This window comes from Centruroides vittatus, unplaced genomic scaffold (assembly GCF_030686945.1).
Source record: "Centruroides vittatus isolate TY-2023 unplaced genomic scaffold, ASM3068694v2 contig_3088, whole genome shotgun sequence".
Lineage (NCBI taxonomy): Eukaryota > Metazoa > Arthropoda > Arachnida > Scorpiones > Buthidae > Centruroides > Centruroides vittatus.
The window spans coordinates 23,375-44,993 of NW_027121986.1; the positions used below are offsets into that span (position 1 = coordinate 23,375).

General features: G+C 35.3%; 2 protein-coding genes across 2 annotated transcripts in view; one reads left to right on the forward strand and one right to left on the reverse strand.

Moving 5' to 3' along the window:
- LOC136973122 (ATP-binding cassette sub-family C member 4-like) overlaps positions 1-21,619 on the reverse strand; it is an 86,801-nt gene that overhangs the window by 14,110 nt on the left and 51,072 nt on the right. The window contains exons 9-17 of the mRNA XM_067267824.1: positions 19,582-19,695; positions 18,394-18,480; positions 17,079-17,270; positions 14,399-14,493; positions 8,209-8,295; positions 8,050-8,146; positions 7,213-7,404; positions 5,539-5,714; positions 1,102-1,382 (exon numbers count right to left, since the gene is read on the reverse strand). Of these exons, the coding sequence (XP_067123925.1) occupies positions 1,102-1,382; positions 5,539-5,714; positions 7,213-7,404; positions 8,050-8,146; positions 8,209-8,295; positions 14,399-14,493; positions 17,079-17,270; positions 18,394-18,480; positions 19,582-19,695 (1,321 nt within the window). The remainder of the gene's footprint in view (positions 1-1,101; positions 1,383-5,538; positions 5,715-7,212; positions 7,405-8,049; positions 8,147-8,208; positions 8,296-14,398; positions 14,494-17,078; positions 17,271-18,393; positions 18,481-19,581; positions 19,696-21,619) is intronic.
- LOC136973125 (uncharacterized) lies at positions 9,754-11,664 on the forward strand. The gene is made up of 7 exons (XM_067267829.1): positions 9,754-9,943; positions 10,049-10,233; positions 10,329-10,505; positions 10,580-10,696; positions 10,810-10,973; positions 11,064-11,409; positions 11,494-11,664. The coding sequence occupies exons 1-7, from the start codon at positions 9,754-9,756 to the stop codon at positions 11,662-11,664; spliced, it is 1,350 nt and encodes a 449-aa protein (XP_067123930.1).

The window sequence follows — 21,619 nt, forward strand, 5'->3', positions numbered from 1 at the left end:
AGCAACCTGTTGTTTGATAAGTTCAAGTGTTGTTTGTGGGATAAGGTTGTTGTGTATAATTGTTCTTTTTTGATCAACAACCCTTTGTTCGGTCACAGTGAGGTGAGGATATTGTTGTGTGAATCTATGGTGTAGTTGTTGTCTGTATTCTGTCATGTTTGTTTCGAGTTTTGTGATGGTATAGTAAGTACGGATGATAAACTCATTCATTTCTATTGTCCATTTCATCCGCTGGCGTGGTTTTCCAGCCTTTGTGGTCTGTGGATGCAATGCCACAGAAACACCAGGGCTAGGTTGGTTCCTCACATCTGTTGAAGGCATTGCAGTAGCCATGCTTGGGCCAGTGCTGCTTTCGCCACTGGTAACCAAGGGAGACTGTGGCCTATTTTTCGAACGTGAGCCTCTGCCTAACCCACGAACGCGGACCTGTTAACTCGGGCGACGTCCGAGCCGATATCACACTTCGATCTGGTTATTACCATAATAAATATCTCCATGGAATGTGGTTAAGGTCACTCTTAGCTTCATTTCTCCCCATAGACCTTACTGGCATGAACGTCCTTACCAGGAGCTTGTGCTCCAGCTTACATTGCTCTATGGTTCAGTAAAATTACTGGGCTCTCCCACCACGACCAGGTGGTGACCACGGGAGAGTTATTATTATTATTTATAGGATATCGCATATACCAATCAGCATGCTTTTGGTTTTTCATGCCTGAAGTTTTGGAAAATGTACATATGCAATAAATATTTAATTAGAGAAAATTAATATATTTAAGCTGTTATTATGTAAATATACTTATGAAAATGAAATGCAGTACAAGTTTTGACATCTTCTAAATAGTATATATTAGTAGGAAGTGCTGTGTTAGAACGTGTCAACCATAATTATCGCGATTCCTGAAGGAATATTATAAATATATATTTACAATTATAAGATTTTTTATTCTATGCATTTTCCTAAACAATATTTAACTTGTGTCTCTAAACCTCAACGCAAATATATTAAATATTTTTGTATCTTATGAAAAACATTTCATTTTCTAGTTTTGTTGAGCATTCTTTAATTTATTAAAGAACTGAATTTATTATTCTACATACCAACAGGATTGTTATCCAAAAATGAAATTGGAGTTCGAATAATACATCGGAACATATTCTTATGCAGCTCCAAAGATGCAGCGATGAAAAAATTGTACAATAGTAATGCAGAAAGTAACGTCGTAAAGAACACTGCACATATAAGTCCAAAGTAAACATATACATTGTATTCTTCACTATTATATAAACCTTTGTCTTCACTATTGTTAAATATTGTTGAATTAAACGTCATATTTACAACATTATCTACAATTTCTGTGTAGATCCGTTTGTTATGCAACCTGAAAATTAAACATAAAATAATTAATTTTCTGAAATATCTAATATTTGTTCGACAAGAAAAAAATACAATAAAACTACTTAAAACCGTTGATTAAAAGCATACTAATTAGTAATGGTAAAATATATAAGATGATCAATTGGTAGTACATATTGTTAAATGCATAGAATGATTTCAATGCGGCTTTAAGCTACATTCTCATAATTCCTTATTGGATGTAAAGGTGTAAACATTATTCCTATCTCTTGCTTTGCAGCTGAAGGTTTTGCAGATCAATTTTATTCGAAACATTTGGCAATATTAGCCATACTGACATCCTGTGATTCTGTTAGAAAAAAAAAGCATCGAAGTCTATTAAGCTTCAGTCAAAAACAAATTCATGTCATTCATATATCTCTGTGTAATGTTCTTATAGCACACTACAAATCTCAATGAAGCAACATAGCCAACATTTGATTATTATTGATTTACTTTGAGAAGAAATATTTTAAATACATTTCAAAATATTTTCTTATTTTCACTTTAAAATTATTACATTGGATTAATTAAATCAAATTAATTCAAAATAAGTTATATTTTTTCTCTTCAAAATTTAATTCGATTTGGATTGGTTTATTTGCTTAAAACAACGTGACATATTGTGAATCTGCTAACAGGAAATGCCTCCCGGAAAAACTTTCTATGGAGATCTGGCTTCGATTCAGGTATTAGCAATGTTACGAAGACCGAGATAACTGCATGTTTAGGCTGTTGGTGTAGAATGAACTCAGCCATTTACCATAATTCTACTGGTTTTATCTCTTAGTTTCTGTTGGACTGTAAATTTTGTTCAGAGTTTTCTTTTATAAAGTAAAGTATGATGCTCTTGTCGGTCTACGTGCTCTCTATTTTTGCCAATCTTATAATCATTTGCCTCCTTGACAAAACAGTGTTTGATTAGAACTCTGGGTACACAAACCCCATAGTGGTGTCAAAGGTGGATGTAAATTCATTCTTTGTGCTGTACGGAAAAAACTTTTTGATTAGATTAAGTGAAAAGTATTATTCGAGTAAAGAATACATTTAAATAAAGAAGGAAAAAGAAGAGAATCTTTCCATTAATACCCTTATTTTCGAGAGAGTTGTTTGTTCTCAAAATAAAGAAATTTTTTTAATTGTTACACATGATGTCCCAAAAATATGATACATTTGCTCACGCATATCAGGCAGCCATCAGCAAAGAAATTATATTTCGATTAACTAGCAAAATTAGAGTGATCATAAGAGCAATAAATGGCCGTGATACAAATAGCAGGGTAGAAAGAGCAGACAGAATGTTAGAAGCTACTTTTAGCAGTAAGAATTACGGTAATTATGAACTTGCAAAATTTTGAATAATCAACCGGGGTGTAGAAATTTTCCATTTATAGTTTTATGAATATTGAGAACGAAGAGATTATTTAACTAAGGCTAGAGGCAGCAATTTTATTAGGCAGAACGGAAGATAACTTTGATCCTCGATATGAATGGAGAAAACGTAACAGGCAGTTTGAACGCTGACCAGTGAAAGGGAAGAAATCAAACACACCTCAAGATGCAAATGTAATAATCGGATGATTATAAGAAATGCCAGCAAAGAATAACAATATCTCTCCTACAACCCTCGATCCATTCCAGAACAACATTATCAAGAAAGTAACATCAATAGATTAATGATTGTTTTGGAAGCATCTGGAGTAAATCAACATAAAATCATAAGGATTTCCCGAGATTTTGAGCCAATTTTCTGCTGTAAAACTAAAAACATTTTTGTTGTTCAGCAATAGATAAAGGATTAAAGGGGATTGACGCTTTCTCAAGGAAACTAACACAGAAGCTAGGTAGAATACGATTTTACAAGAGGCAGATGAAGATGCTGTTTCAAAGTGTTACAGGACATAGAATAAAACTTGCAGAATTCTCGAGTTACGATTCAACATTGGGCCTTTACACTTTTTCAAATTCTTGCTGTATGGCAGACAATCAAACAATTGGTAGTCGTTTGGGGCAAGATATAATTAAAAAGCAAGGGTTAATGATATCATTTTCAAGGAAAATCTTAATACTGGTACTTTCCGACAGAAGGGAGGTTGACTTCCAGGATGTCCTTGATCAGATTAGTTCTTAAAGCAAATTCAATTGATTCAAAAACCAGAGAAAGAAGGAATATTTACATAATCTAATATCGATCAAAACATTATTAATTCTCAGTCAGATCACATTGAGACTTCACAAATTAGCAATAAACTACAGCGAAAACAAGAAGTTGTCTTGCTAACAGATTGTTTTATCTCTTCTAAATCAGAAATAATCGAAATGGCAAAAATAGAAGAAGCAGAGAAAAAAATGTAATTGAAGTTGTAAAATCAGGAATAATAAAACTTAAAAAAGTTATATAAGCAGATTTCATAGTAAAAACTAAAAAAGAAAGGAATACTTTCCCTTCTTTTTTAGTTTTTACTATGAAATCTGCTTATATAACTTTTAAAAGAAGGGAATACTTTCCATTGGAATAATGAATATTTTGACTAATCCATTAAATTGCAGAAGGGCAAATGTACAGGTAAATTTGTAAAGATATAGAAGACAAGAATCCATCAAATTAGACTAAGACAACAAATAACTTTTTATCTCACTGAAAGAGAATTTAGTCAGTTATTCGATTGGTCACCAAATATAGAAAAATAAGAAGAGAATACTACCGGACTTATTATACAAATACAAATATATTTCTACTAAAAACAGTCACAATTTGTGATATTGCAATATAGCACAGCATAAGAAACACAGGGAACACCTCATTTTTATATAAACCTCCTTATAGAATACACAACAAGACCATATAAATGAAATCATAAATAAATGATTAGAATATAAAATAATAGTACATTCCAAGATACCAGGTTAGCTTCTGCCCTTGTAGTTAGGGGAAAAAAACAGAACTTTCGAATAGTTATAGATTATCGAAAATTAACTCTTTCAACACGAAATTGGCCAAAGCAGCTTTCTCCGTTTAAACTGAAATCGGCAAAAACAATAGGATTCTTGACTGGTTTTTCTATAAAAACTTTTTTTGTAACCTGAATGAATAAAACAATTTGTTTGTCAAGCAGAAAAAAAAATCATTTTCACAGCTTATAGAATTAAATAAAGTTAAAAATTGTTTCTTCGTCCTTTACCCTTAGTGCAAAAAACACTCAGTTTGATGAGATATGCATGCTATTTCTCCACTTTAGTTATCCTTTCAAGATTTTGGAGAAAAAACTTGCAAAATAAGAAAAGTCGGCATTTTTCACCATCAATGGACATAATGAATTAAACCGAAAGTCCATGTGTCTTTTCCACATCTTTTCAGCACTCTTCTATGTCACACTGCAACTTTATTTTATGGTCTCTTAGTAAAGATAAGTTTAGTGTACATGAACATTTGACCCTTAATTCTTAGTTTGAAAGTCACTTATAAATCTTGTTAATAACCTTTAAAACATTTTAAACTTTATCTGTACAACAGAATTGTTTTTCTAAGGAAAAAAAGGTTCTGTTAACAGAAGCTTCTAAGATGCCCTCTCATTCACTAACTACAGATATTTAGCTCCTCACGAATTAATTGTAGTCTATCTTGTAAAACTAGGTGCATTTCGATTGGTTTACTTGCTAATGGTCCCTTGTTTTTATCTGTCAACAATTTTTGTGAAGTAAATCTTAGTATTTGTTCTCTATAAGTATCAAATTCGAGTAAATTACTTTTAGGTCCTTTGTCTTTCTTTTATTTTTATTCTCATCTCTTATTCCAGATTCACCCTTTAGGACCACTCACTCTCGCAGTTTCAATTCACAACTAGTTTCACAACATGGAAAACCAAACCCCCAGAATTTTCAATAAAATCAGTTCTTGTGAGTGCGACAACAACAGCAAGATTTCGAAGAAAAGTAGGTACATGAAGCTCAAACTGCACATGGAAATATTTCGAGATGGAAGTATTAAAAGTATTATCCATTTCAACTGGGAAAGCTTGCTCGATTATGTCTGAAACTTCTTATCATACTGAAATAAATTTGACATAAATAATGTGTGTTAAGCTTGTATTTTAGAAACTGTTTACATGAATAAACTCACATTTATCATAAAAATAGCATACCATTTGACAAGCCAATAATCGCTGATAGTTACAACGGATTGTGCTACAACAAGCATAAGTAATAAGAAAATCTTGAAGAAGAAACTAGCTCCAGCATTCAGATATTCTTTATAGACTGAAATTCCTATTGTTCCAACTTCTTCATCGTCACGTGGTGTGTTTTTGTTTTCATTTTCCTACAAGAAATATTTATTAAATTATATAAAATATTCGTTAAATTATATTTATATCTATTTTAAAATATTTTCATATGTATTTTCGAAAAAGTAACAATCCAAGGTAATATTATTTCATGAAACTAAAAATTAGATTCGCACGCAAAATAAAAACCTACTCAGTATTACAATCAATGAAAAAAAGTATTTTTCATTACAACTACAGACGAACCTCTCATCTCAAATCCTCTTGGAAAATCATTCCTTACATGGAAATGGCAATCTACTTACTTTTAAAATTGAATAAATTTTAATATATTTCAGTACCACACCTCGTTAAGTGTAACTGAGCAGGTCCCAATAAATCTACTAACTTCCTAAATCTTACTTGCTCGTTTCCAGACAAACTAGTTTTAATGGAGATAGAAAATTTAAAAATATCTGTGGTCTCGTGGTATTTAATAGGCTTTACCAAACAACGTGCTTTCGCTAATTGGTCAGGCCACCAACATTCTTTATCCTAGAAAGTATAGCCAGTTGACCTTTTTCAATCTATGGTTTATTCTTGAGAGGTAGATTGTAAAATGCTATATAATTCGCATAAGATTGTAGGGTTATATTTTGTGTATTTTTAGGTTTTGTTCAAACGGCCTAGAGCCGCATGTACATAATTTATGTTTGTTTTATAAAATCGGCAAGACGCCCATGGACCTTCCCTTTTCACCCACTTTGCTATCCTTCTTTCTTTCTTCTTCAGCTTCCTCTTAAATCACCTTTTCTCCCTCTTCATACTCGGGCAATACCCATGAGTAGTCCTCAGTTTTCACCCATCTTTATTTAAATAAATAAATAAATATATATATATATATATAATTCGCTACCCTAACTAGATGATTCTAATGAAAACAGAGTGGTAATTAGATAGTCACATTTAAATTTATTCAAAACAGACGTACAAACAGTATATCGAATATTCTTCGGTAACAGTTAAAACAATGTTTAAAAGTCATATTATGAATATTAAAAAAAATACAGCAACGAGTTGCTTAACTTTCTCGTTAACATTTGAAACTGAGTATATCGCTCTGTCTAAATGATATTTTATTATTAAGAATTTTTGATATTAATAATTATTATGAATTGGCAAAAGGCTGAATTTTGAGAGTAGAAGTGGTTTTAGAAATAAGTGTAAATGCTAATATCAAATAAAATAATCATTATGTCATAAAATACGTATTATTAAGTACAGTATTATACTTTTGAATAACTTTCTATATGATCCCTCTGCCATTCAGAGTTTAATTTTAATATAAGTATGCTAATGTACTGAACGCATTAATAAATCAAACAGTTTATATTTTGATCGTAATAATTTATTCCTTAGATCGAATAATTGTTTTAATTAGAAATTTAGAGACAATTGTATACAGAAGTTTAAAAATTGAAACTGCCAATTTTTGTTTAATCTACTCTAAAAATACTCAATCAGATAACGGTTTAATGCATAAGCAATTCTTACCATATTACTGTTGTTAGTATCTTCAATATTATCAGACATATCAGTTTGAGTATTTTCAATTATTTCATCATCGTTCAAAAGACCAGTTTCTAATTCAATGCTATTTTCAGCGATTTTTTTATCAGACGAAATTCTTGTAAACATTTCTAAATTGTCTATTGTATTGTAATTACCGATGATTTCACTTTTTTCCTGAAATAAATTTATAATATATATAAATATAATTGTTTCTGAGAATATAATATACAGATATACGTGTAAAGGTATACAAATAAATATTTGGCTTCAAATTATACCTTTTGAATAAGTAGAGTACCCACATATTTTTGACAAATTTATCAGTAACTGGTAGTGTGTTATAGGTATATTAAAAGCTCCATTCGTTAAATTCAGTCGTAATGAAATCCCTATTTTCTATTTACCGCAATATGCAGCATAGAATGCAAATATATCTGATTGAAAACTCCAACAGTGTGTGTGAATAACTGAACAATAGTAGTTTGTTCTTTACCAACACACGGCCTGGAGAAATTATCCATATTTTCATCTCGTATCTGTCTCCGGAGTAGAGGACATTTTTTAAAAAACAGTCAAAATACTTCAAAAAATAGTAAAGAATTTTCGTTGGAAACAAGCCTACTTATTGTCTATATAGATTGTCATACAACCCCACGTAGTATATATGTTTTGTTATAGTTTATTTAAACAACACACTTAACTTCATAATTTTTTTTCTGATTCTGACCGTTATATTGATGTATTTTAAAATAGAAAATAATGTTATATTTATTCAGAAAGTAATTACAAAGAAAACTATTAAACAAATAGTATCGTTACCTTATTTAACACTAAAATTTTACTTGCAGAGTTTAAAAATTGTACTTGATGTGTAACTAAAATGCAAATCTTGTCTTTCAAATATTCCATTATACATCTGAAATGAATGAAAAGTGCAAATGTATTCAAATATACCATAGATAGTACCTGAATACTTACTTTTCGAAGATATGTTTTGCAACTGGAACATCAACAGCACTTAGTGGATCATCAAGAAGGAATATATCGGCATCCAGATATAATGCTCTAGAAATACATTTAAAATAATATCACGGTAAAATAAACTTACTACAATAGACTAGAAATATTGCTCAGGCATAAAAAATCTAAATTAAATTTCATTGTATGGTATCTCTAGTCAGTTATTTTTTGTTTTTATCAGTGTTTATTTTATACCTGGGCAAGATTCTAGGTCCGAATGACGCGGGGGGCATACTGTCGACCCCCCTGGGAGAGCAAAAAAGTCAAAGGAACCATACCTGTATATGTGCGCGTTCGCGAGATTTAGCCCTCGAAAGTTGGGCCGACGTCACACGGGTTCGCGGGCAAAAAAGCCGGGTCACGTGACCCAAAAATTTTTTTTCGATTTTTCCGCCTCTCAGTGTTTAAAATAAGCGTGCCCCCCTTTCCTAGTCCCCCCGCGCGCCTCCCCCCTCCTGTCCGAGCCGCCGCCGCCGTCTCCCCTTCGCACGCGGCCCGCGGGCCAAGTCTCCCGCCTGCAGCCGTCCGGAGTCGCCATCTGTTGCCTGTAAATACAAGTATCTATTATTATTACACCTCTTACCTGAGCGGGGACTCGAACCTCCGTCCTGGCAGGCGCCGGTCCACTCCCGTACGCACTCGCCCGCCAAGTCGCTCTGCCAGAACCTATTCGGAACTCATATTTCAGGCATGCGAGCCCGAGGAACGCACTGCGCATGACTGACCGTCCACGTGGCCCCACCTTCGCCAGAGATGCAGCGCGCCCGCACCGCCCACGCGGCGCGAAGTTGAAGCGGGCCCCTCGCGCGGCCAATGGCGATCCGGCCGCGGGTCACGTGACCGCGGCACGGCCTACCGAAGTGTTATAAGCCCGTAGGCCGCCTTCGGGCCATTGTTCCTAGTTTCACAACTGCGTACAGTTATGTAGACTATGTTTACAAATTTTACAGTACAGTAGAGCGCCGTTAACTTGCAGAAATTGGGGTCCAAACTGCCGAAAGCCTTCGAAACGCAATTTTTAGTTGAACTTCCGAAAATTTTCACTTTTAAATTTTACCCCATTTTTGAGGGTCTCGAAAGTTATCATATAGTCATTTTGGGGGGCCCGGATCTCGCGAAGGCTCGCCCGTACAATACACCCATGGTTCAATACGTCAGCCGCGGCTTACGTGGTCCGCGGCCGAAAGATTTTATGATTATGCATAAATTACAAGAAATGAAGTGATTTACGTTATTCTCGAAATTTGTTATTCTAGTTCTTATTCTCGATGTTCGCCATTTTAGTTTGAATTTCATTGTAACTTATTTTCTTCGTTATTGATAAATATAAGACTAATCTTCTATAAATACCTGTTTGAAGTTGTAAGCCAGCATTTAAATATTTAATCTGCGATAGTGCAAAATTGGGATCCAAGCTCTTTCCGCGGCTTAACGGCGCTCTACTACTCTAAAATCAGTGTTTTACAGTATTTGGAGTATTTGTATTTGGCTTGTATTTGTAGAATGCCATTCAATTGCGATAAGTCAGCGTCTCCCGTTGTGGATTCCGACGACATATTTGACAACTTAACCTCGTACGAATTTCGTACCTACCTCCCCACCGAAGAGGCCGCCCAGAAATTTTGCCATCTTGTGGGGCTCGTGCCACATCCGGACCTCACCGGTTCCATACCGCCGTGTCCTCGTTGCGGAGGTAAGCATCGCTTGATTCTCGCATGTACAGGAGCAGCCGATATTCGCAGCGCAGCGTTTCGGTACGTTTCTAAGCAATTTCAATGTCTTTGTCGTAATTTTGCAGGACCCATGCTGAAGGAACCGGCTCCATCTGAGAGGTTCGGATTCGTCTACCGCTGCGAAGAACTGAAACAAAAGAAGACAGTTAAACGACGGACAGGCGGCACCGTCAGGAGGGTCGTGTGCACCGGTAGCCTGTCATGCACCCACAACACGTTCTTTGAACGGGCGAAACTGTCAGCACTAGAAGTATGATATTCCAGTCGATTGCCGATTTCTGTAATTTGATCGTGCCGATTACGATGACGTATGTATAACAGATGTGTTTTCTTTGTATTTTACAGGTGCTGACATTGGTCTATTCGTGGGTGATGCAGCTGCCGGTCACCATCGCCGCGGAGCAATGCCGCGTGGCCCTCGCGACAGCGGTAGATTGGTACAACTTCTGCCGGGAAGTTGCGGAAGTTTTCGTCTCCCATGCTCAAAACATCCAGCTTGGCGGTGAAGGGTTGCACGTCGAGGTGACCGTCGACCCACGTTGCTGACGTTGCCGAAATGGCTGTCTATATTAATGTTATTTTTTCTTTCTTTTCAGATCGATGAGACCTTCACCCGGAGGCGAAAATACAACCGCGGCCGCGTAGGTGTAGGCACCCAAATTACAATATTTGGTGCCTACTGTCGGGAAACGCGAGAGCTGATGTACTGGCATGTAAGTAGTAGCGAAACATTACTTCCTTTTATTGTTCAGTTATCGTGGAAGGCACACTGTCCGGCACACATTGGCGCATTTCAGACGTGTTATATTTTCTCGTATTGTTTCAGGTGGACAACAAAAGCAGACGTGTTCTGTGGAGCCACATGCTCAGATACATCGCTCCCCATTCCATCATCGTTTCCGACAGCGCAGCCCAATATCGCGGTTGTGCGGCTTTTTTGGGCTTCTCTGGACATAAGATCGTCAACCACAGCCAGCGGGGCCCCGGGAGGTAAGAAGCACCAAACTGTGCTATGTGCTAATTGAAAGAAATGGACGGGCGTTATGGAGAAGCGACATTTATCTGTTTTTTTTTTTGTAGATTCGTGGACACCGATGACCCGGAGGCCCACACTCAGAACATCGAGTGCAGAAATCGCTGGCTGAAGAAGTCCAAGTCGCTCTGCACGGACAGGAGCCTGCAAAGCTACACCTGCACTTACGTGTACAGGATGCGGTTCCTGTCCCAGTGGCCAACAACATCGGCCAAATTCCGGCAGTTTCTACGGGACATCGTGGCCGTCTACCAGGGCCCCGGTGGCCAGGGTCTCCAACTCCAGACGATCGGTGTGCCCGTGGATCAACATCTGCCGCCAGACGTGCCCTATTTCGATGTTCCCGTGCACGAGGGCGACGAAGAAGAACAGCAGGGGGTTGATGACCGCCCAGTGAGTAGTGCAGCCTGTGTATAGTGCACGCGACCAAAGGATACTTCTTTGCGGATGTGAAACCTGGATTATGTGATTTTTCAGACAACATCGGGCGACACTACCACCACCTTCGTCATCGACCCCCAGGACCTAGCCGAGACGGGGACCAGCGGCATCACCCCGTCCTCACCTACAGAACATCAGGAACATGCTAGGCGTCGCCAGGTAGCGAGAGGAGGACGTCGCGGGAGAAGCAAGAGGAGACGCTGTTAAAAGTGAGTGCAGAATCTGTTTTCTTGCCCTTTTCTATCAGTAGTTAGAATGTGTCAGAGATAGCGAAATAGAAGCAGCGCGATCGGGTTTAGATCGAAGCTGAATAGAAGCGCGATCGGGTTTAGATCGAAGCTGAATAGAAGCGCGATCGGGTTTAGATCGAAGCGGAACAGAAGACATCTGATGTTCGAAAAGCATTGCTCTTTGCAGCTTTGACGCAGTGTTAACGCAAGGAAAAGTTTTTATGCCGAGAATTTTGTTAAAGGGTTGCCCGATGTCGTTTGGCTGGAATGGGTGCGGCATGTGAACATCCACTCCAGCTGAACGATATCGGGCAAGCCGTTTAACCAACAAGAAGAATGCCCAGCGAACAGTAAAGCTTGTGTGTGTGTGTGTGCATATATATAGTGCTCGTTACCGAAGGATACTTGTATGTGAAACCTGGATTATATGCGATTGTTCGGACACCATCTTCGTCGTCGTCGATCTCTGGGACATAGCCGAGGAGGAGGCGGCGACCTCACCCCGTTCTACACAAGATCGGAAACAGGCTAGATGTCGTCATGTACCGAGAGGAGGAGACTCTATCGAAGGAGAGTACAAGATCTGTTTTCTTGGCCTTTTCGGTAGTTAGAGCGTGTTAGAGATAGCTCAAAATAGAAGAAGCACGCTCTGTTTACGTAGGAGCAACGTCGGAGAAAGCGTTGCCTAATTAGTCTTGTTAATCGGGCTTTTCTTTGGTCGTTGTCGACGAGTGTCGTTAGAATAGGGCTTGCTGGCGTTAAACGCGCGACAGGCTTAGCGGAGAGAGCGGCACGAGTCCTGACGGCGCTCCCCGGAAGTGGCGGTGGAGAGGTGGCACCCTCGTGTTTAGGGGGTTTTTAGGAGTCTCTAGTTAGTTGTAACAAAAAACGTTCGAAACAGAAATTTTAGTTGTCGTTCCGAAAATTTTCACTTTTAAATTTTACCCGATTTTTGAGGGTCTCGAAAAGTTCACATATAGTCATTTTGGGGGGCCTATATCTCGCGAAGGCGCGCTCGTAGACCCATGGTTTTTTTGTTCCTATCAGTATGCTCTACAGCTCTGTTAAAGTCCCAACCGCGTCATTCGGACCTAGAATTGTACCTATACCTGTATGAAACTTATGACATTGTTGTAAAAATTGCGAAATTGCGTATATTTATCGTTTCCCATAAATAAAATAATTAAAATTATACTTATTTTATCATTTAACAAAAGACTGTAAGTGATATTTTATGAGTTGATGATTGAAAATGTGGTTAATGTGAGCCTAGGTATACAAAATGGCGGTGCTTCCGGTCGCCATCTTGTTTGCACACGCAAATGTGCAAACAAGATGGCGACCGTCGACAATAACATAAACGCGCCTATATTTAATTTTTTTTTAAACTAAAACATTTTTAAAACGTAAATTTGCTACTTACTTTTCCCCCTGCTTTTGGTTACTTTTCCTACTCTTGGACCAGAAACGAAAAATAAAAAGTCATCATACTACCTATAAATTCAATCGATGCATGGACGAAGAGAATTACGAGATTCTGTACATCAGTAGTTCGAACAAAATTTGCCTGTATTGTACATAAATTTTACTCCTCTTAAGAACTGCAGTCTTACGATTCACATCTCTCGCCTTTTCATCTAAGATAGGCAGCGTCTCCATAGAGGTTGGCACCTGCGATCCACGGCCACCTAGCCTTCCACGTGTCGTTCACGTTGTCTTTCGTGTCGGAAATCACTATTACATATACTTGGTTATGACAAATTTAACACGTTTAACACACATTTGCACACTTTTAAACACGTTTAACACACATTTGCACACTTTTAAATCCATTTAACACATTTACACACTTCAAACGCAAATTTGAACCACATATAAACCCTTTACAAAATTTTTACCTCACTTACACAATGTTAACACACCTTTAATACACTTTTATGACATTTAACACGCATTAAACACATTAAGGACACGTTTAACATGTTAATTACCATTGACAAACTTTCCTCCTCGATAACTTTAGACTTCGAGTAAATTGTACAAACTTTAAAAAAACACAAACACTTAAAAAATTAGCAACGTGCATAATCCCTCTACATCGTAACCAAAATTCGAAATTCACATTACTCCTCATGTTTCCTGAACAAAATTTTTTGATGGATATTTGCATACGAAGCCATCATTACTATCAGCGCCATCTACATTTCTTTTCTAAAAACACTTGCCATCGAGGTTACCGGAAGCGCCGCCATTTGTATACCTAGGCTCACATTAACCGAAAATGTTTATAACATAACAAAATTCAAACTATAAATCAATTTTTTTATGTTTGTAACACAATTATAAGATAATTTTTCTACCACTGTGACATAAAATAAAAATGTCAAACGTAATATTTGGTAAGATAGAAATATTTTGTTTGTTTTTTAAACAAAATTATGTTACATTATAAATTTTGCAATATTTACAATTCTTGCCATATTCTATTCATAGTAAAGTTCGATTGAAATATTTTATAATTTAGGAAACCTCACCGAGTACTGATTCAGAGTGATGTATGTTTCTAAGAAATGATTTTTGTCACTATATACTGATTAAATTTGAAAGCAATATATAAGCAATAGTCACATTTTACTAAAATGCATTTGTGTTTAGGGTATATATGTGTTTATTTCTACTATATTAAAACTTACACTTGTAAGTTATTTTACCTTGCTAGATTAATTCTCGCCTTTTGCCCACCGCTCATTATCACTCCTCTCTCTCCCACAATAGTTAGATCTCCTTTAGGAAAGAAACTTATATCCTGAAATTGGTAAATGTAAAATGCAAGATAATTATGTAGAATATAACATGCACTGAGAACTTTTTTATAATAAACTTAACTTTAACAGATTTTTAAGTAACCTTTATGAAATTTACATTAATTACAAGTATCATTAAATGTAATCATTAAAAATCAAGGTAAACATCTGGATTAAATATATGCTCAGACCAGTGAACATGTTACTACTGTGAGGATAGACAAGAAGAATGATGTGAGAATCCGAATTCATTGATAAAACAAAAGGATAATTTTAAATTGTTACTATGGCATATTATTTTATTATTTTTATTTGTTCTTGATACAAATTTCGGGGTTTTTCCACCGGAAGATGTCTATATTTTTTTCCCACCGTTCGTTTCTTCTCCCCGCAGAACTCGAATCTGAGTCAGAGGGAAACTAAAGACAAAATTCGCCAATTGGCGAGAAAATTAACGTGACCAGATGAAATAAAAAGAGGGGACGAGAGGATAGAGGGGTCGTTCGATGTCCGTTCTTCCAACCTTAGGCCGAACCTGAAATCTTCCGCATCCTCCAGACTTCCCGCATCTGCCGACCAGCCTGTCTTCGACGCTCTCAGCCACCCATCGAGGAACCCCGACGACCCATTGCCGAGATATGACGACGCATAATTTTGTAAGCTCTCTCTCGGGTTAGTAACCCCCCCCCGTATTAGTACGGAGGGTTAATATAGTCAGGTCAGCCTTTGTAACCGATCGTTTTTGTTTGTTAATAAATTTTGTTCGATGTTTAACTGATGTCATTTATTCGAATACTGCCTCTGTCTTATCTACGAACCCATCTCCTCCTCCTCCACTCGACCTAGCAACCATCGAGCCCGACATCTCGAGACCATTAATCTCCAGCAATCCTTGACAGTGGGCAGGTCTTGCCGACTTGTTAGCCGGAAAAAGGAGGTACGACTACCTCACAGTACCCACAATAATTAGAATTAATATGTAAAATAATAATTTAGAATTCTTGTTACGACGTACTGGAAAATCTCCAGAGGTCAAATGAAAGGGGAAAAACAAACTCCCACACTTCCTATTATGTCCGATTTCAACGATGGGAAACCGATCAAGATGACCATATAAGGCAATGAGTTTTACTAAGGTTTGAGAGACCAACTCTGACCTTAGTCACCTCCAACCATTTATTTCGAATGTTTGATAGCTGTTATTAAATTTATGAGGTAGAATGAGTAAACAACACTCGGACCGAAGCGAACTTAGAACGAATTGCATCATTCGATGCATTAGTCATTTCCCCGGCCAACGGGTATAAAAAGGGTTGGATACAGACCTCTGGGCGTCCATCAACAGAAGACTCCGTCAGACATCAACTGCCATACTCTACAGCGGACTCCGGCAGACATCGGCGACGGCATCACAGCAGACATAGGATCCGTCCCGCCACAAGCCATTCGTCCGACACCTCCAGCCCGAAGACATACGTGCACCTCTCCTGATTATCGATCCTGGAGCGTAAAGATACGCCCTATACAATAGTCTAAGAGGTATAATACACCTAGATTGTAAACTCTCTCTCGCTCTCTCGCCTATTTATAAGTTATAAGTTAGATTAGTACTACGAACGGTAACGTACGAACGGTCGGTCACCCCACGCCAAATAGAATTGTCGTGCTGATACTAGAGATTGCTGTTAAATTGGTATCTTATAGTTTTACTTTCGAATAATTATAAGTTTTATACTATTTGTATATGTTTTCCTGTCTAATAAATTAGTTTTATATTTAATGCTGTCATCCTTGAGCCGACACCTTATCCCGACCTCACCACCCCTCCCCACTACTTAGATTGCCCTTCTACGACCAACCTGACAGAGAAGCCGGTAAAAAGAGTCAAGTTTGCAGCTCAACCCCCTCGAATCTCACACTACTTAAACCGAGTGTCCGCAGTAAAACTTAAAACGGTAAGTAAAAATTTGCTTTTTGTTTTACAATGTAAAATTATTAAATAATCGATATACTGTAAGTATTTTATAACGTATAATAAAGACTAAATTTGAAATTTATAAATCAAACAATTGCAGGAATTATAGGGTAAGAATTCAGATCTGGATTCAGATTAGAGTCAATCAGATCATGAACTGAATCATTTCTAACTTGAAAAGGTACGACAATAGAGAAGTACTATTTTGTACTTAATTAGCAAAATCAAAGACATTTTTATCGTCAATAATACAAAAAATACAATAATAATAAAGATAGAGAGGTTTCCGAATATAACTAAAAGCAATGAGAATCTCGCGCGAAATTTAAAAAACAAATATCGCGATTTAAAATTATATCACAAAATCTATTCCAACACATCTTTAAAAAACCAAACAATACCAAACAAACCAAAAAACCCTTAGAAAAACTTGGTAGCTAACAGAAAAACTTGGTGGCTATAGAATTTATCGAGCCACTATTTTAATAGATAAATATAGCATTTAAAAAGTAATTGTCGTATAATTAGTAGTTGGTATCAAACAACTTATCATCTTCAATCAAATAAGTAATTAAAACTGTTAACTAATAACAGGAAGAAACAATATATTACCTTTTCTAAAGCAGTTATATGCAAAACTGTTTTGTATTTCTCTTCTTGATATTCCTCTCCGAACAAGATATTTTCTCTGATAGATTCATTGAATACCCAAGCCTCTTGAGAAGCATAAGCGATCTTCCCTTTTACTATCACATTGCCAGAAGAAACAGGAATCTCTCCCAAAATAGACATTAAAAAAGACGTCTAATCAAATTAATGAATCGTTTTATTATTTGGTATAGAAAACTACGTTTAAATAATATAAGAAATCAAGTATTTATAAAATATTTACATGTTTATGTATTTAAATATTCCAATTATTAACTGCTTTTGTTGTAAAATGCATGTGTTACAAAGCAATAATATAACTTACATATTCAACTGATAAATGAAAGATAACATTTATCACTCATACAAATTTTTTCTGCAGAGCGAACATTTTACAGGAGTCTATAAAAATTAACTCAGAACAGAAGCCGAATTATACGTGCATAATGTTTTAGTGCAAACAGTACAAATCATCGTGAATGTGTGTTTCATCTTTTTCACAAAATAACCTGCCATTGATCTGTATATGGCAGGTTATTTTTCACAAAATAACCTGCCATATACAGATCAATGATTGGCCTTCACACAGAAATAGCAGATTGAATTAACCATTCAATAATATTAATAACATACTGAATGAACCGTTGAACTGTTATTAGTAATATGGGTTGATAAAATCAAATTTAATTGTAAATATCTCCATATATATTATAAAATTTTTAATAAATGCCGATTTCTTTTAGAACTGTTGCGTTGATAGTAACAACTTACTAATTTAGAAATATGCAATGAAAATAATTCGCATGTTTGCTACTAGTTTAAAATAACAGATTCAAAAAGACAATAAAATAATAAAACATTATTTGGTTAATATTTTTGCATAAGAATCATCTGTACACAAGTTACATGAATAAGTTTTACGAATTGTAATTATAAATGTGCCTACGTTCAGTTGTAGGTGAAATTGACTTGTTAAGAATCAATTTCTTTTAACTAAAAATTGGAGAATAGATTAGATTCTATAACTGATTATGCACAAAATAAATAATACACTGAATTCCAGAAGTATTTTCTCTTTTTTCTTACATCGTTTAACTAATCAAAAACATATAAAATTATTTAGACATAACAATTAAATATAACAATTTAAAAATTAATTTTATTACAATTAAATAGATGGTTAAATTTTTTAAATTTCTTAATAATTATTCTAAACAATGTTTATATCAAAAAGCGCATAAATATTTTTAATATATTAACAATAAAACAAGATATTTACTTTTCCTGATCCAACAGGACCTATCACAGTTAATAATTCTCCAGGTTGTACGTTTATAGATATATCATTTAATGTTGGGTTAGTTTCCTTTTAAAAATTAAAAAAATAAAGTAACTACATTGTATATAAGTAATCTTATACGTTATAATATTAAAAATAATATTCCGTAAAATAAATAATAATAACGTAAATATTACATTATTTAATAAAAACGCTGATAATTATTTATAAATTTTAATTTTTGAAAAATCTGAAATCATTCGTTTTCTCCCCAGTTTTTGAATAACAAAAATTCAGTATATATGCTCTGCATTGCGTGACTAGTCTATAAGCTGTAAAGTTTTGGACTCGTACAGATGTCATTTTCTGCTATATATTCACATTAGAAAATTTTCATGATTTAGATACTTGCTGTTATCACCATGATTCGACACTGGACCAATTCAGAACAAACAGGCCAAAAATGCCATTTTGATATTTTTCCTTTTCCTTCATACTTGGAACAATTTCAATTCAACTCAAATTATCTGATGTGCTTACTTTAAACAACGCGATTTTTCTCATCTCTGGTTGTTATGTTTCATTCTCTTTGCGAAGAAGGATGAAAAACAATGCAATCGCTTTGTTACTAATTTAAACTGTTATTTGAAATGGTATCCTTCGCATATGACTTCACGAGTAAGAAGTTTTCCTTAAATGAAGCTGCAGTGAAATTTCTTCGGCATTAAATTCTCTCTAATACTGTATATATAACAAAGAACGTTGTACAAATAAAGCCATTGAAAATCATTAAAATACTCATAATTTTAGGTTACGACAAAAGTACTCACAGAATGTACTGTACATATAAAAAATCAAACTTTTCGAGGAACAGACAGTTTCTGCACTCCTCGATTTCTTGCAAAATTACAGCTTTTTTAATAGTAGGAATTGAAATAGTATTTTATATATATTTTTATATAGTGAGCTATTTAATTGTTATATCTGTGTTTTTCTGTTAACTGCTAAACATCTGGTGACACATTAAAACATTTTTAAAAACTATTCAAGCGATGTCCAGTAATTGAACATAGGAATATTTAATAACTGCTAATACATCTACTTTAAAATCAGTATAATTATATGAATTAGATTGGCGGATGTATTCGTTTCAAAACTCATACTAATTTAAATTAAATTATGTCTTACTTTTCTCCACGTAGCTGTGACGTTATTCATCCATATTCCATATTCAGTTAATTTCGAGGTCGCTTCTTCAACTTTGAGAGTCCTGTTTTCTTTTTCTTGAAGGAGAAGGAAAGCCTAAATTAAAATTCGAAAAATTTTACAACATATATCATATCAATGTTCCTGTGGGTTTAATAACTTTATGCACAATATTAGTTTTTTAATCAGGATGCAGTCATAAGTCATATTGAGTGTCCTATAACTAATTCAATTTAAAACACTTTCTGATAGCAGATGAAAAGTTATATATTAGTTTACATTGCATTAGTTTATGATACCTATGTCAGAAGCAGTAATGCATTAGTTCAATCATGCAGGCGCTAAGGGGCCGTCCATAAATTATGTAAGGTATTTTGGGGTGGGTGGGGGTCAAGGATTTCTTACGATTTCTTACTCAGGGGTAGGGGAGTAATAAATCTTGTCTTATGTAATATTCTTATTTTTATTTTTTCATCTTGTTGAGTGGTGGAGTTTTGAATTTGGCTTTAATTTGGCTGTTTCTGTTACGAATGCTCGTTGTACTAACGCACTCAAGTGTGACGTGATAGAATAATAACGCTAGCAGACTCACGCTCTACAGATTTTTTATCATGGGAGAAAGGCCGTGTGGTAGTTTCTCTTTCTTTTTATTAGAATAAGAATAAGCATCATTCCTATGGGTGTATAACATTAAGAATACATAGACCAAAATACACGATACAAAGTAAGCATAAAATTAGCATTCGGCTTTTAGAGAAAACTAAAATATAAAACTAGATATTAGAAATTATAAATAGTCTTTTCTTCCATGTTTATTGAACATAATTGTAAAAATCAGCAAACAGTGGCATCTAAACAAGCTTATCGAGTGGACATGGCCGCCTGAAACCAAGCGTAAAGATTTCTAATTTCAGAATAAGTCTATCTTGATTGTAAATTGGACAATGATAGATCATATGGTCGACGGTGTCTAGGTTTTCTGTAGAGCAAAAGCAAGAGGCAGTTTCTGCCCGGTTATACATCGCCAGGTAGCTTCTAAAATTATCATGCTCAGTAAGTAGTTGAGCAGTAGCAAACAATAAATCTGTAAGTGGTAATGAGAACCTCCATTCAACACTAGGAAAGTTTTGTTATTCTACCACTTTTACTGCTCAACCATTGTTGATTCCACTTTTGCATAGTGTTGTCATGAATATAATATTTAACGCTGCTACGTGAGAGAGGAATGTGAGTGTAGTTCAAGTCAGTGTCTTTTTGTAGCTGACTCAGCCTCAAAGTCGGATTTTTCGTTTCCAAGTATGCCAGTATGGCCAGGAAAATAATATAAAAGTTATCTTGTTTACAAGATTTTAAATATGGTGCTGGATATATGTGAATTTATTGCTATTGCAATTGGGATCTACTAGAGCTTTTAGGTCAGACTGAGAATCACTGTAAATGTTGATAGACAGAGTTTTGTTTGGTACTGAAGTGGCCCACTGAACAGCTTGGTAGTCACCATCTTCTTTAGCTTGATAGATGGAGGTATGTGAAAGGTATCTGTACCTTCTAACATATTTTGGGCAAAATATGTTAGATACTTGAACCGACATGAAGGAGGCTTTTAAACCAATCTGTGTAAATATTAATTAAACACCTACTCAAAAACCTTTAAATAGTACAGCCAAACTTTAATATTTCGAAAGTTTTCGGTCTTGTTCAAAGACCTTTCTCAAGAAAAGAACAATGTAAAATTAAAACGTAGTACGAATACAAACCGAACATGCTTTGGAACAATTTTAAACATTAATCCGTTGCAAAATCACGTGCGTCATCTTAAAACATAGCTAAAGTTTAAAAATATGCACGTAAAAATACATAAAGCACTGGAAAAACAAAATAAAAATAAACATAAAAAATTTATACTACATGTGAAAAAAAAACGATAAGATTGCTATTGTATATTCAAATAATTCAGTGGCGGAAGGAATGTCGAAACCGAGTCAGTTTCTAATCAGCCAGATTATACCTGTATAGGCAT

Excerpts from the sequence above, each read along its gene's own strand:
- LOC136973125 (XM_067267829.1), top strand. The coding sequence starts at position 9,754 with ATGCCATTCAATTGCGATAAGTCAGCGTCTCCCGTTGTGGATTCCGAC. Across the intron at positions 10,234-10,328 it reads CGAAACTGTCAGCACTAGAA|GTGCTGACATTGGTCTATTC; the intron begins GTATGATATTCC and ends TGTATTTTACAG. Across the intron at positions 10,697-10,809 it reads GAGAGCTGATGTACTGGCAT|GTGGACAACAAAAGCAGACG; the intron begins GTAAGTAGTAGC and ends GTATTGTTTCAG.